The 12,659-nt window shown below is 38.4% G+C and overlaps 1 protein-coding gene across 3 annotated transcripts in view; it reads right to left on the reverse strand.

Annotated features, from left to right (window-relative positions):
* Positions 1-12,659, reverse strand: part of BCL2L13 (BCL2 like 13) — a 43,751-nt gene that overhangs the window by 20,091 nt on the left and 11,001 nt on the right. For all 3 annotated transcript variants that reach the window (XM_054056010.1, XM_054056023.1, XM_054056015.1), the window contains exons 3-5: positions 7,251-7,361; positions 6,119-6,275; positions 2,399-2,468 (exon numbers count right to left, since the gene is read on the reverse strand). In XM_054056010.1, coding sequence (XP_053911985.1) covers positions 2,399-2,468; positions 6,119-6,275; positions 7,251-7,361 — 338 coding nt within the window. The remainder of the gene's footprint in view (positions 1-2,398; positions 2,469-6,118; positions 6,276-7,250; positions 7,362-12,659) is intronic.

Raw genomic sequence — 12,659 nt, forward strand, 5'->3', positions numbered from 1 at the left:
TCCCACAAGTACGTGCTTACCTGCGTGCCACATCTCTCCTGCACACAACTACAAGGAAGATTTGCAAAGACTACTCTGAATCTGTTTTGTGCCACAGAGATACTGGGCCTTTCAGGCATCAGTGTGGCTCACTGAGTGCATCACATTCAACACATTAAACAGGTGGGGCTTTTACACAACCATACAGTAATACATACCTACAACAGCAAAGGCTCCGAAATGTAAAGTAAGATTTTATATACTAGTTCATAGGCTACTGAAAGCAAAAAGAACATCTTGCTGTGCAAGATTTCACTACCAAACACAGCAGATACAGATTACATGTAAGTGAAAACATATGCATCTACTAGCCTCAGGTTTTATTTCTTCTAGAATTCTGTCTGTGGGGAGGCATTTCCACATTTTTAACCTTTTGACATCTGCTACAGCTACTGATGTCAAATTTCAGCACCCGCACCTTCAATTTCTGCTCCACCCAAGAAACAATAGCATATATAAGGTCTGTAAGCATATAAAAGGGAATGATGTATTATTCTGGTCAGCTAGCTCAGCTAGTTGTAGGCTTTCTTGTTATTTAGTTATAAAAGGCAGTTAGCTTCCATTCTCCCAAGACAGTCAATTTAAAAATATATCCTTCAGATTTTCACAAACTTGAGGCCAGCACAGACTCATTTTCCTGCTGCGTGTCTGCTAATTAGAGCTAATGCTACGTCTATTTATAGCTACTTTTAAAAATTATTTTTTTTAACAACTTCTTCTTTAGAGTCAAAATTAAGCTAGGCTGAAGCTGGAGGAAAGATACTTCAATCTCTTCTGTTATAAAAGGCGATCCTGATTAAGAAGATAAAGGAATTTAAAAGGAAATGAAACCATCATAAGCGTATTCCACTTCCTCAAAACAAGTATTATTAAAGGAAATGCTAGGCATTCCTGAAGCATCAAGCTACCACAAAAACCAAAACAAACAGATGCTGTATTATTCTAAAAAAAATTCCATTCTGGTTTGCTTGTGGACTATAAATTTTGTAGCAACAAATGTTACAGGTTAGCAAAGACAATGACCAAGCATCTCCTGGATTATATTCGCAACCACAAGGAGATGGAGATCAAAATCCACTAGCTACAAGGGCTGCACAAATGTAGCAGCAACGAAGACTGAATCATAACACCCCAAATGTGGCTGATCCATCTATCCAGGGCTCTGTCTTCAAGAGGTGTGCACCAATGACATATGGAGACACAGTAGGCAACTAACAAGCTCCATCCACTTCCTCCCTTGCCAGCCGAGTCACAATGGCTGCTTTTCTGCTTGGTTTTAGTTTTCACCAACTGAAAAATAAATGTGCTAGCTTAAGCTACATTCTTGATAATCACATTTCATGGATGTTTAAACTAAAATGCTATGAATCACAAGATGATAAACTGAAAGCACACGAGCACCAATTATAATTGCTGAAAATACAGGCAGTAACTTGTCAAGTGATGTTTAATAAACTGCTTTAAAAGTGCCAACACCCTGAGTTAGATGATCGGGTTCTGAAGCAGGCAGGGTAATCTAGTTAAGGAAAAGTATTTCTGGAAAAAAAGAAAGTAGAGCAGGGAAAAAAGATTTATTGTTCTATTTTAAATTTAAGACTATTTAACATCCAATTTGTGATTAGATTTGCAAATAGTTATTTAATTCTTTCATTCTTTTCTAATACCCACTCTAAACCCATCAGAGAACGATTGCAATGATGAATCTGAGTGATTAATGAAAGATTAATCTGTGAACAGTAACTCTACTCATTCTAGAGTAAAACTTATAATAAGAGCGTTCATTGAAAGATCTGCATTTTGTTTTTAAAAGAAGCTTCATACCATTTGTGATAACTACTCTTGAAACTCCTGCAGACACATCATCCTTATGTTTTCCGAGCAATATAAATATATTGAAGATACTATCCATTTTTATTTTCACCACGTTTAGTACTTGTTTTTACATATATTTTGAGCCTGGGATGGAAGCAAAGAAACAGTAGAGAACTTCCATGAAAACATCTCAGAATTCATTACAAAACTGCTAAAACAATAAATCTCTCTAGGGAATATAAAAATGTTTAGTGATTATTGTAAAAAAAAAAAAATTATGTCAAGCAACAACTCTAACTTTTCTTTTCACTATAATAAAGGAAGATTGACCTAGTACTTCCATTAGATAACTTCTAGCTAAATTATCCAAAACCTACATACTGTGTCTGCATCTACCATCCTGAGAATGAAAATTATTTCGTATTAAAACCAAGTGGGTTCTTCTCATTCTTACTGCTCTCTGAAGCATAACTGTACCTCATAAAAAACCACTGTTGACATCAAATAGATGCAACAGATACTAAAGTGAAAGTCACTTATCTGGTACCTTGTTCCATCCGCTGGCATGAGCAGCTGCCTCTTGTGTGCGTTCCCGATATTCTTGATATGTCACCGGCCTGCAGAAGTTAAATCAACACTGTAAGTTACAAAAGGAAACAAAAGAACAAAAATAAAATAAAATTCTCAGTTTCCAGAAAACAAAATATTTTCACATATATTACAGCAAATAATTTTCAAATGCTAACAAGCTTCGCGTTTCAGGACATAAAACACCAACATCGGACAGGATCAGGAAGGCATCACCTTCTTCCAGTTACACAATTTCTTATAATTAAACGAACTGCATAATACTTTGATAGTCTACAACTTAAAGGACATCATCTAATGTCCTACTTATCTAAGTAGATTCTCTGTTATGCTACCAAAATTTCTAAGCTCTTGCATATGACTTTTTATAATCTAAGACTTTAAAGAGAAAAACTTCCATTAAGAAATTCACAGGTGATATAGAGGTCAATGCCAAGTGACAGTTTTATAAACAATATAGGTTATAAAGCAACACAGGTTGCCTGACCGCATTACATTACAGTCGAAGCCTTTATTGCAGCCTTTCAATACTTAAAGGGGGCTTATAAGAAAGATGGAGGAAAACTTTTTAGCAGGGCCTGTAGCAAAAGGACATGGGATAATGGCTTTAAACTAAAAGAGAAGAAGTTTAGACTAGATATTAGGAAGAAAATTTTTTCACTGAGGGTGGTGAGACACTGGAACAGGTTGCCTAGAGAGGTGGTAGATGCCCCATCCCTGGAAACATTCAAGGCCAGGTTGGATGGGACTCTGAGCAAGCTGATCTAGTTGAAGATGTCCCTGCTCACTGCAGGGGGGGTTGGACTGAATGACCTTCATGGTCCCTTCCAACCCAACCATTCTATGATTCTATGATTTGCAAGAGACAACACTTTTGATCACAACCCCCCTTTGTATTTCAGTAGATACCTCTATTTTAGATTCATCGTATCACTAGACTTCTCTGAATTGAGACGATGAAATTCCCCTCTTCCATACCCTTTCCTCCTACATCATACAGTATCTTACAGTCAGTAACACGTATAAAGACTTTCTGCCAAGTGATAGCAGATGTACTACTGAAAAAGCAGTTGTCCTGAGTCAGATGATGACAAAAGGCAAGTCCAGACTTTAGTTTAAGGTAAACAGTGGTAATTGGTATTGGAGAGAAGCCTGCTTATAGATCATGACAGGTACTTGGAGTTCAAACAGCCTACTGTACCTTAACTTACTTGTTTATGTGCATATAAGAGGACAGGAAAATATAAGCAAAATAAATAAGCACTGCTTCAAATAGCATGACTGTAGCAAACATAGGTAAAAACAACAGAGTTAAAGCATACTGGGGAAAATGTAATCTGGGTTTGTCATTTTAAGTACATTCTCTTAACTTCCTTGGTACATCAGTTCCTTTAAAACGCAAATCCAAATTAAATCAGTGGGATGAGAAGAGCAACAGCTGCAGGAAGGATATTATCAAGAGATTAAACAGTAGGTCTAGTTTGCCTTATAAAAAGGCATGCATGTCAACACGTTTTCACAAGCATTTCAGACTTTGTATGTATGTAAGTACATACACAAATAAAAGAGACCTAGAATGCAAACATTTTCCTATAGAAAACACAAGACGCCTAGAACATCAGGTTACTGACAAGCCAGAACCACTTAATTTTCAAGGACCTCATCTCAGAACTCTCCAGAAAGTATCAATTTAGACTGTACAGATTAACACCCCCTCAGTGTCAGCCAGCCAATCATCTACAACCTTTAAGATATTCAAATTTAAAATGCTGTTATTTCAATTTACATTTTCAGACACACAAAAAGGACGGATCACAAGGCTTACTGATAATTTTCCAACTTGTCAGACTGTTTTTTTAGTTTGTAGGGAGGTTATTTATCAAAACCTCAGCTTGTCAGAAGATAAGTACAAGTTTTTAAGATCATATGGGGCAACTGCCTGGCTTGCAAAGACAGATAGGCTTCAACCACTTCTGGAGGAACACATTAGCATATCTTTTGCCTGCCTGAGAAACAGGTACCCCACATCCTCTTTTCAGTAGGTAAATAATTGCTAGTTTTCACAAAGCTGAACTTAGTTTTGACCTATTAAAAACTCCATATAGAAGGAGACAGTACATATATCAGTTTCTGAAAGTTAAATGGTGAGTTGACATAGTGTATTTTTCCCCCAGATGACTCATGGCAAAAGAAACAAGCACCTTCATCTGTCTGATCAGACGTTATATGACACCTTTGCCATGAATTACAGGTTGCTCCTAGAATCATAGGATGGTTTGGGTCAGGAAGGAGCTTTAAAGATCATGGGCAGGGACACCTTTCTCTACATGAGGTGGCCCAAAGCCCCGTCTTACCTGACTTTGAACAGGTCAGTTTTAAATTATATTGGTCATAAAAAGGCCACCCTTAGTTGTTGACTAGTAAGGTAGCTAAGGAACCACAGAATTGTTGAGCTGGAAGGCACCACTGGAGAACATCCTGTCCAACCTCCCTGCTCAAGCAGGGTCTCCTACAGCAGGCTGCCCTGGACCATGCCCAGATGGCTTTCGAATTCTCTCCAAGGATGGAGACTTCACAACCCCTTTGGGCAACCTGTGCAGTGATTAGTCACCCTCCCAGTAAAAAGGTGTTTGCTGATGTTCAGATGGAATAACTTCCAAACTCACAATCTTCTACAGGTCTGCCATAACAGGTATGACCTTCAAGAGGGCACGAGATGCCTCTCCAATGCATGTGTGGAAGCCTTAAGTCCTATGCATCAGAAAATTTCTATCAGGGGCTGATATCTAGGCTTCCAATACATTGTTGCTCAAACAGTTCATGAACAGCTATCAAACGCTGAAAGAGTAGCACTGGAGATTCTCGGCTTCTTTTGAGCAGTATTATTTAAACCAACCCACAAACACAGACTCTGATACATATTTGCCTTCGCAACTGCATTCATGTAACTGTCCCTAAAGTAGCACCTTCCAACTTTAGCTCTCTACAGATACCTTTTGGAGCTCGCTCAGAACTGCCAGAAGTAGTTCCTGTGGATCCACTAAAATCAGACTGGTAACTTGTAATAGAAAACCAAGCAACCACAACAATTCTAACAATTTGCAAAAGATATTATTAATCAAGATACCAGCATGCCAAGTACAATGTTCTATTTAAACAACCAGCTTAAAATGGCAGCACAGCTCTTAAGGCACAAAAGGACAGCCCAGGGGCCCACATCTGCTTCAAATGTGTACCTGAACTGTGGTCATAAAGCATCTCACTATCATCCTTTCAGTGAAACTCTCCCACTCATGTTGAGCCAGACTGCAAATAAACCTTCAGCTCCACTCTTGACTATAAGGTAAAAGAAGTTAATCTGGCTACAGTCCAGCATTCATGAAATTGGCAACAGCAATTGGCAGCTGCCAGTTTCATCAGCAACTCAAAGGACTTTGTCTCAGAAGTTCCACCTTAAAAGCTCAGAGAAATGTTAGAACTTACACTACTGCAAAGAGCAAATACCACCAAGAAGTATTCACACTTTATAACAGAAAAAAACCAAAGAAACAGCCAACTAAAGGAACACTGAAAAAGAAATAAATGCAATACAAAAATGTAGTCCCATCTTTAGCATTTCAGTGGCAGTCACAATGCAAAAGGAAACACCTTCCCTTTGACAAAGTAAATGGAAACTCACTTGCTAAGTAAGCTCTGCAGTGCTTTGTGCAGATGTTCTTTCAATTCCTGGGACACTTTCTCCCCCAGATGAGCCAGGCAGTCTTCTATTGAGCTCTCTGGATTGGCAGGACTGAACACTGGAGAAGTGTGGCAGTCAAACCCTGTAGTGGTAAATGCTGAGAGAAAAAAAGCATACAAAATAAAATAGACTCATATGAGAACAGTTTCAGATTTCTTACCCCACCAGTCAACACAGTTTGCATAAGAGATGAAGAAATCACAACTCTATCATCAACACACGCTATGAACAAACTGTAATAAAACAAGTGTGGTCCAAATACATTCTGCAAGTGGTACTTAGAAGCCACAGATGACTTTGAGCTACGCTTCCCCTCCAGCTCTTATCTTAAAAATGCATCCTAACCAGCAAGTTAGCTGAATGGGCAACTATTCACAATTTTAAGCTGATGCCAACCCTGACAGAGCAGCAAGAAAGGCTGTTTTCCACAGTAAAAGTTTGCCCACACATGGATGTATCTGCAGCGGTATTAGACTATCATTTTTTTTAAATAATATTTTGTTCATATAGACTTTTGCTTCTCAGTTGAAAATATCTAAGAAAGGTCTGCGTAGACAAAAATAAACAGATCTAGAGTCTTTCTACTTCAGATTTCCTATTTGCAACACACATGCAAAGCAAAGATCGTTTCTAAATCATCCCTCGCTGGGAGTCCCTATAAAAGCCACATCTATAGGTCAAAGTATGCCACAAAAAATAAACCTAGTGAAGCGAGAAATCTGATGGTTTAAGTTCACACTCCCTTGAATGTTAGCTGCTGAGGAACGACTTCACTGCTGTCATCACCTGGAGCAGCTTAAGGGCTGCTTACATTTCATTATTTATAGTAGCCTATTAAATGTCATTCAGTTGTTTGCTTTGGCTAGACTCCATCGCTCCAAACGGTAACGTTTAACTATTTTACTTCATATGACAACCTGCAGAAATCTCAGGGCTGGGGGTGGGGGGAGAGGAGGAGGGCAAAGAGATTCAATGCCTCCAAAAATTTCTTCAACTAGAATCCCTGTTACAAATTAACCACCATTATAGTGCATAGAGATTATTGATTGAAACAGGAAAATTTGAAAAGCACCTTCCAAGATTTCTTCATCAAGATGTTTTAGCTCCTCCTCAATTTCTATTTTAATCTTCTCCAAAGCCTCTTTCTCCAAAGCATGTTGTGCCATAAGCTGTTGTTCAGTCCCTAAAAGGAACCAGAGAAATTACTCAAATGTCATATTTCCAATAAGGTAGATAATGCAACATGATATAGAAATATTAACTACAAAGGAATTCAAGGTGAAAGTTCTATTTCAGACAGCACATAAAAAGCATGACACCTTGAGGACACTTATTATAAAAGTTTTATTCAAAACCAGAAACACATAAACTTCTGGGCCTACTCAAGATAGAAAAAGTGCTTTAAATACGAACATATACGTATCAAATTAGAACTGTAAAGCCACAAAGAGAATATACAACAGCTTTAAGAACAAACTTATTTTAAATTTAAGACAAAAATCAAACCGAGGCACATAAACAAGCAGTCATTAAAACTAACAGGCTCATTATCAAACTACACCAAAACAAAGCAGACATAGGCATAAGCTTGATTTTTAGTAACAAAATATAAAACCAACATTAATGCCTGCAAAACTTACAAAATTACTCAAGCAACTATGTAATGACATTAAATAAAAGCCCCAAGATCTATTAACTGTGCCTTATTTCGTTGCTCGTGAGGAGTCCACAATAAAATAATTTAAGAATGGGTTCACAAGTAATAGAGGCAAAGGACTCCAGAATTGTCAGTCAATCATCAATACATCTCCTAATCGAGTCCTTTAGGAATCTGAAATAGTTGCCATATCCCCAAAAGTACATATGCCATGGTTTGGAATCACGAATACGTATTTTGTGCGCTGACTCTAGCTATATGATAACAAGAAGTTGTTCTAGGCCATCATATTCAGGATTACAGAGACTCTCATCATTTTAATTATTATGCTGTAGCAAAAGAGACACAAAACTGTTTCCAAACAAGCAAAGGTATTTAAAACATTTGCATCTTTAAGGATCTGCCTACTGAATGTCAAACTTTCCAAGATAAGGCTACAGCTTTATAGCTGGCAAGATAGCTACTCAAGTAACTGCTTTATGGGAAAGGTACTAATGAAAAGAATAGATGTCTGGGACAGAATTCCAGCTCCAGCTCAAAATTCTTGATATTTAGCTGCTTTTTCTTTGGGTTCGCTCATCTTTATTTCTTCCACCAGCTTTCAAGCATGTCTTCAAATCCAATTCTTAAAGCACACTACAAAAACTGTTCCATTAACTGCTGTCAAATTTTCACCAAACATTACTGAATCAATAGCCTCCCACTGAAATTTTCTTCTTCGTCTTTCAATTCCATAAAATGTCCTACTTAGAAATAAAATGGATCTCTGTTGTACCCACACAAATATAAAAGTGAATTTTGCATTAATTTACTCCTAAAATAAATAAATAAGCAAACAAAATTGACCACAAAACTTACCTTCGCTAAGTAATCCCGCTTCCAGACATTTCTTTCCCTAGATTTTGGGTCAATTACCACTTCTCATCAGCCCTGCACACTGCTACTTTCAACAGTATCAGTGACTGGGTTACGCAAACCACATTTTCTTAGCTCTCTTCTGAATATTCCTTACTTTTGTGGGACTTCATGTTCTCTTGTGCCCATGATTTAAGCACCACCTCCTGGCTGACCTCCTGACAACACTGCCCATGCTTCTTACTCGTGCACCCAAGTATTGATGACCTTCCAACCTACCTCACCTTTTCTGCACCTACACCAACTGCCTATGGCTCCACCTGGGCACCTACACATTGTTACACTCTACAGACACTCTTTACTCGGTTGAAGAAAATAAAAGGTAAAAGATTTATATCTATAATGTTGGTATCACCTGACTTTGTATCCTCCTCACTCAAATGACTTTGTATCCTCCTCATCACTCAAATTTCACATCCAAATCCTCAGTTGAGTCCTGCAATACCCAATGGAGCTCTCTGCCATGTCTTCCTTCATTCCTGTTTTGAAGACACTAAATCATAATTTGGTGGTCTTTTGAATGACTGCCTGTTGCCTCTGGTTCATCTCGAATTCTGCTTCAACTCATTTTAAGTGCTGTATCACCTTCCTCTTTCCTCCATGATGGACATATAGTACAGTATCACTAGTTTTCATATTACAGTGTGTAAAAACCATGAAGGCAACAATACAAGTTAACACACAGGTGTGTGGGTATTTTCTGCATTTAAAAAAAAACACTACACAATAAGCTTGCAAGGTCTCCTACATTTGAAGAACAAGTCCACGGAATCAACCCACTGAATGTGTGCTAAAGCTTAAAAACTCAGTGCTTACTAGACATCTGTGAGACAAAAATCTTTCTAAACCAGTGTACAAGACAGTGTAAAATGTTTACATTTATTTACATAAACAGTTCAAAGGAAGGACAGATAGTTTAATTTCATTTTACTTAACCTCACAGTTAGAGCATCACTACTGTGTTCAGAATAACTAGCTTCTTAAACGCCTCCTCAAACAGTCCTTCATTGCCACTCTGAACAATAAATTCCAGAGAGGAGCAAACTGTTCCTCCTTTTGGTTAATGAACAGACACTCACTAATGCCTTGTTGGTCCTTTTAAGGTCGCCTCTTTGAATGACTAAACCACTGCTTTACAATGAAGTGCAGCAAGTATGTGCAAGTACAAACTCTTATTTTAACCTGTGCTTCACCCTGTATATGGAAAGCATGAGGGTATTCAGAAGAGCACCCGTTCTCACAGGACTAATGTGATGATGATCACACATGACAAGCTGTCATACTTGATAGTAAGTCACTTGGAAAATGGAAGGAAGAGAAATTCCATCGCTGGCAGCGTACAAAAGAGCTGTTTAGATAATCAGTGCTGCAGTCAATGGTTTCCGTCTCGTAACACCCACAACTTTGCAGCAGCTGCTGATTCCAACAGCACCTGACTATTTAGTCATGCCAAAACATCAAAAACTAACCCATCCCGAACCAGTGACTTTGCACTGTTTATTCCCCTATTTATCAATGGACTTCAGCTTTCTGCAACTCCTGTATGTTGACAGATACCAACAAAAATTGTACGCAGTGTTGGAGAGCCAAGTATTCCAATAGCAAAGGTCCTAGGAAAGGGGAATCTTTTTCCCCTTCAGACAACTTCCAAGTCAGTTTGCAAACAGACAAAACAGTAAAAATAGCTTCTAGCAGGTGAGAACATATTTTCATTGTTTAATAATGCAAACGATCACACCAGAAATAGTATTTGTAAGATTCATAAACGCTGAATGCTTGTCTATGCTGAAAAAACAAGTTTGGCTATCACGGCCTTTCAGTCAACTTACTCCGAAAGGCCTCATTCCAACCCAAGACACAAGAAATCTCTGTTCCACAGTCCTACATGAAGAAGTAAATGCATTCAACTTTCTATTAATGAAATAAACGTTCCTTCTTGCTTGTGTGTTCTTGTTAAGATTTTGTTGTTCAGGTATATGGAAGTCACCTGCAAAGTAGGGGCAAATGTATTCTAAAAGTCCATCAAGCACTGCATCACTGACAATCAGACAGTGTTGCGACTACTTCAGTACGTAATACTTCAGTAAAACTCCACCAATAAAGACATTCCAGAAGTTTAGTAATGATAAAGACTAACGGGTTCCCCAGCTTTCATCTCAGGAGAAGGAGGGATGGGAGGTCATTCATAAGAGCTAGAGAGCCTGCACATCTTTCTACAGTGTTTGTGTCCAGCTATGGCTAACGTTAAGACAACAGCAGCTATACGGAGAGACTTTAAAGGTGTTACACCTTTTTAGCTAAAGTGAATGCAAGGTCAATGAAAAAGAAAGGCTTTGATGTCACAGATTGCTCTCCACTATTTTTTTTTCATGCTTGTAATTCTAATTTCTAACCTCTTTTTTCAAGTTCTCCTAGGTCTCGATATTAGCTTCTGTATAGTCAACATCGACATAAAAATTTCCTTGCAGCACGATCCTAGTATTTCTTTAGCATAGAGTCATACAATCATTTAGGTTGGAAAAGACCTTTAAGACCATCAAGTCCAAACATAAACCAGGATGGTGATCAGATGTGACGTCTCTGGATGGGCCATGTGGAGTTTGGGGTTCTGAGTATCTCTGTCACTCTCCCTTGTTTTAACTTGCTCCATCTGCCAAATCAGCATAGACATGGGCCACATCTCAGACTTTTTAAAACAATGGAATAAGTAAACATCTAACATTTCTGCAAGCACTGAGCAGTGACAAAAACATGAGGAATCTCTTTCTGTGTATTCACGTTTCCTTTATAGAAAAGTATATCCATTACGCAGTAAATTTCAGAACACAGACTGCCCTACCTTAATGCAGCCCTTGATTTGAGAAACATTTAAAAGAAGCTCTTGGTAAACGATAAGAAGGCTCAGCTTAGACGGAACTTAAAAAGTCCAAAATACTAAGAACCAAAAAGAGACGAAACATTGCCAACTTGCAGTCAATTTTCTTTGTGACCTGAGAGGATGCTTAATTGAGTGTGAATTCACACTCCTGAAAGGACCACCTCTTTTTTCTCCAAGTCACACCCTGAACATCTCCCTTTCCTTGCCTCAATTCAGGAAATAACTCCCTCAGTACCATAATCTGGATTGATCTGACCTACAATGTGTCCCTTTTCAGTCAAAGCAGGCATGTTTTGCCTTAAGAGGAAAGTTTCTAAGGAATTAGTTATTCATCTAAGCAAAAAAACACCTCAAAAACTTTTTGATTTCCCACAGACCGACAGTAGGTACAGTGAATGGCATGTGAAGATACAGGGATTGAGCTCAAAGAAAACCACGATATTCTACAATAGCCACTCCAAGTGCTACCTGATGACAAAAAACCTTGCAACAACAGGTATCCAACCCACGACAGTCGAAACCATACAAAAGAGGTACTACAATTAGATTTGGGATGGCCACTAAGGAGCCTTGAGCTCACCCACATGCATGAAACCTGACCATCTCTGCCTACCCATACACCTATATCCTGAAACATAATAGTTAACTTCTAACCAAAGCAATTGAACAAATAAATGCAAACCCCCTTTTTCTTAGTGATCCTATACTGCTCAGCTGTAAGAAATGTGTGTGGAAAACCATTAAAATGCCTTGATCACTGACTATATCCAACACTTCACACAGCAATTCCAAACCAGGTAACAAATAGCCAAAAGAACATTGCACACAATAACTGGATGAAAATACTGTGCGTAGCATGCACCTCGGGGAATCTGCACAGCTGACAAAACCTTGTTCACCATTTGAGAAATCTATGCCACCACGCAGCAATGGCGCTGATTATAAATCTTCCAGATACTATGTGAGCTAAGGGATTATTTCAGATTTCTCATTCTGTCAAGGAGAACACAGAAAAATTACTGTCCTTCAGA

The sequence above is a fragment of the Cuculus canorus genome, chromosome 1, assembly GCF_017976375.1.
Source record: "Cuculus canorus isolate bCucCan1 chromosome 1, bCucCan1.pri, whole genome shotgun sequence".
Taxonomy (NCBI): Eukaryota; Metazoa; Chordata; class Aves; order Cuculiformes; family Cuculidae; genus Cuculus; species Cuculus canorus.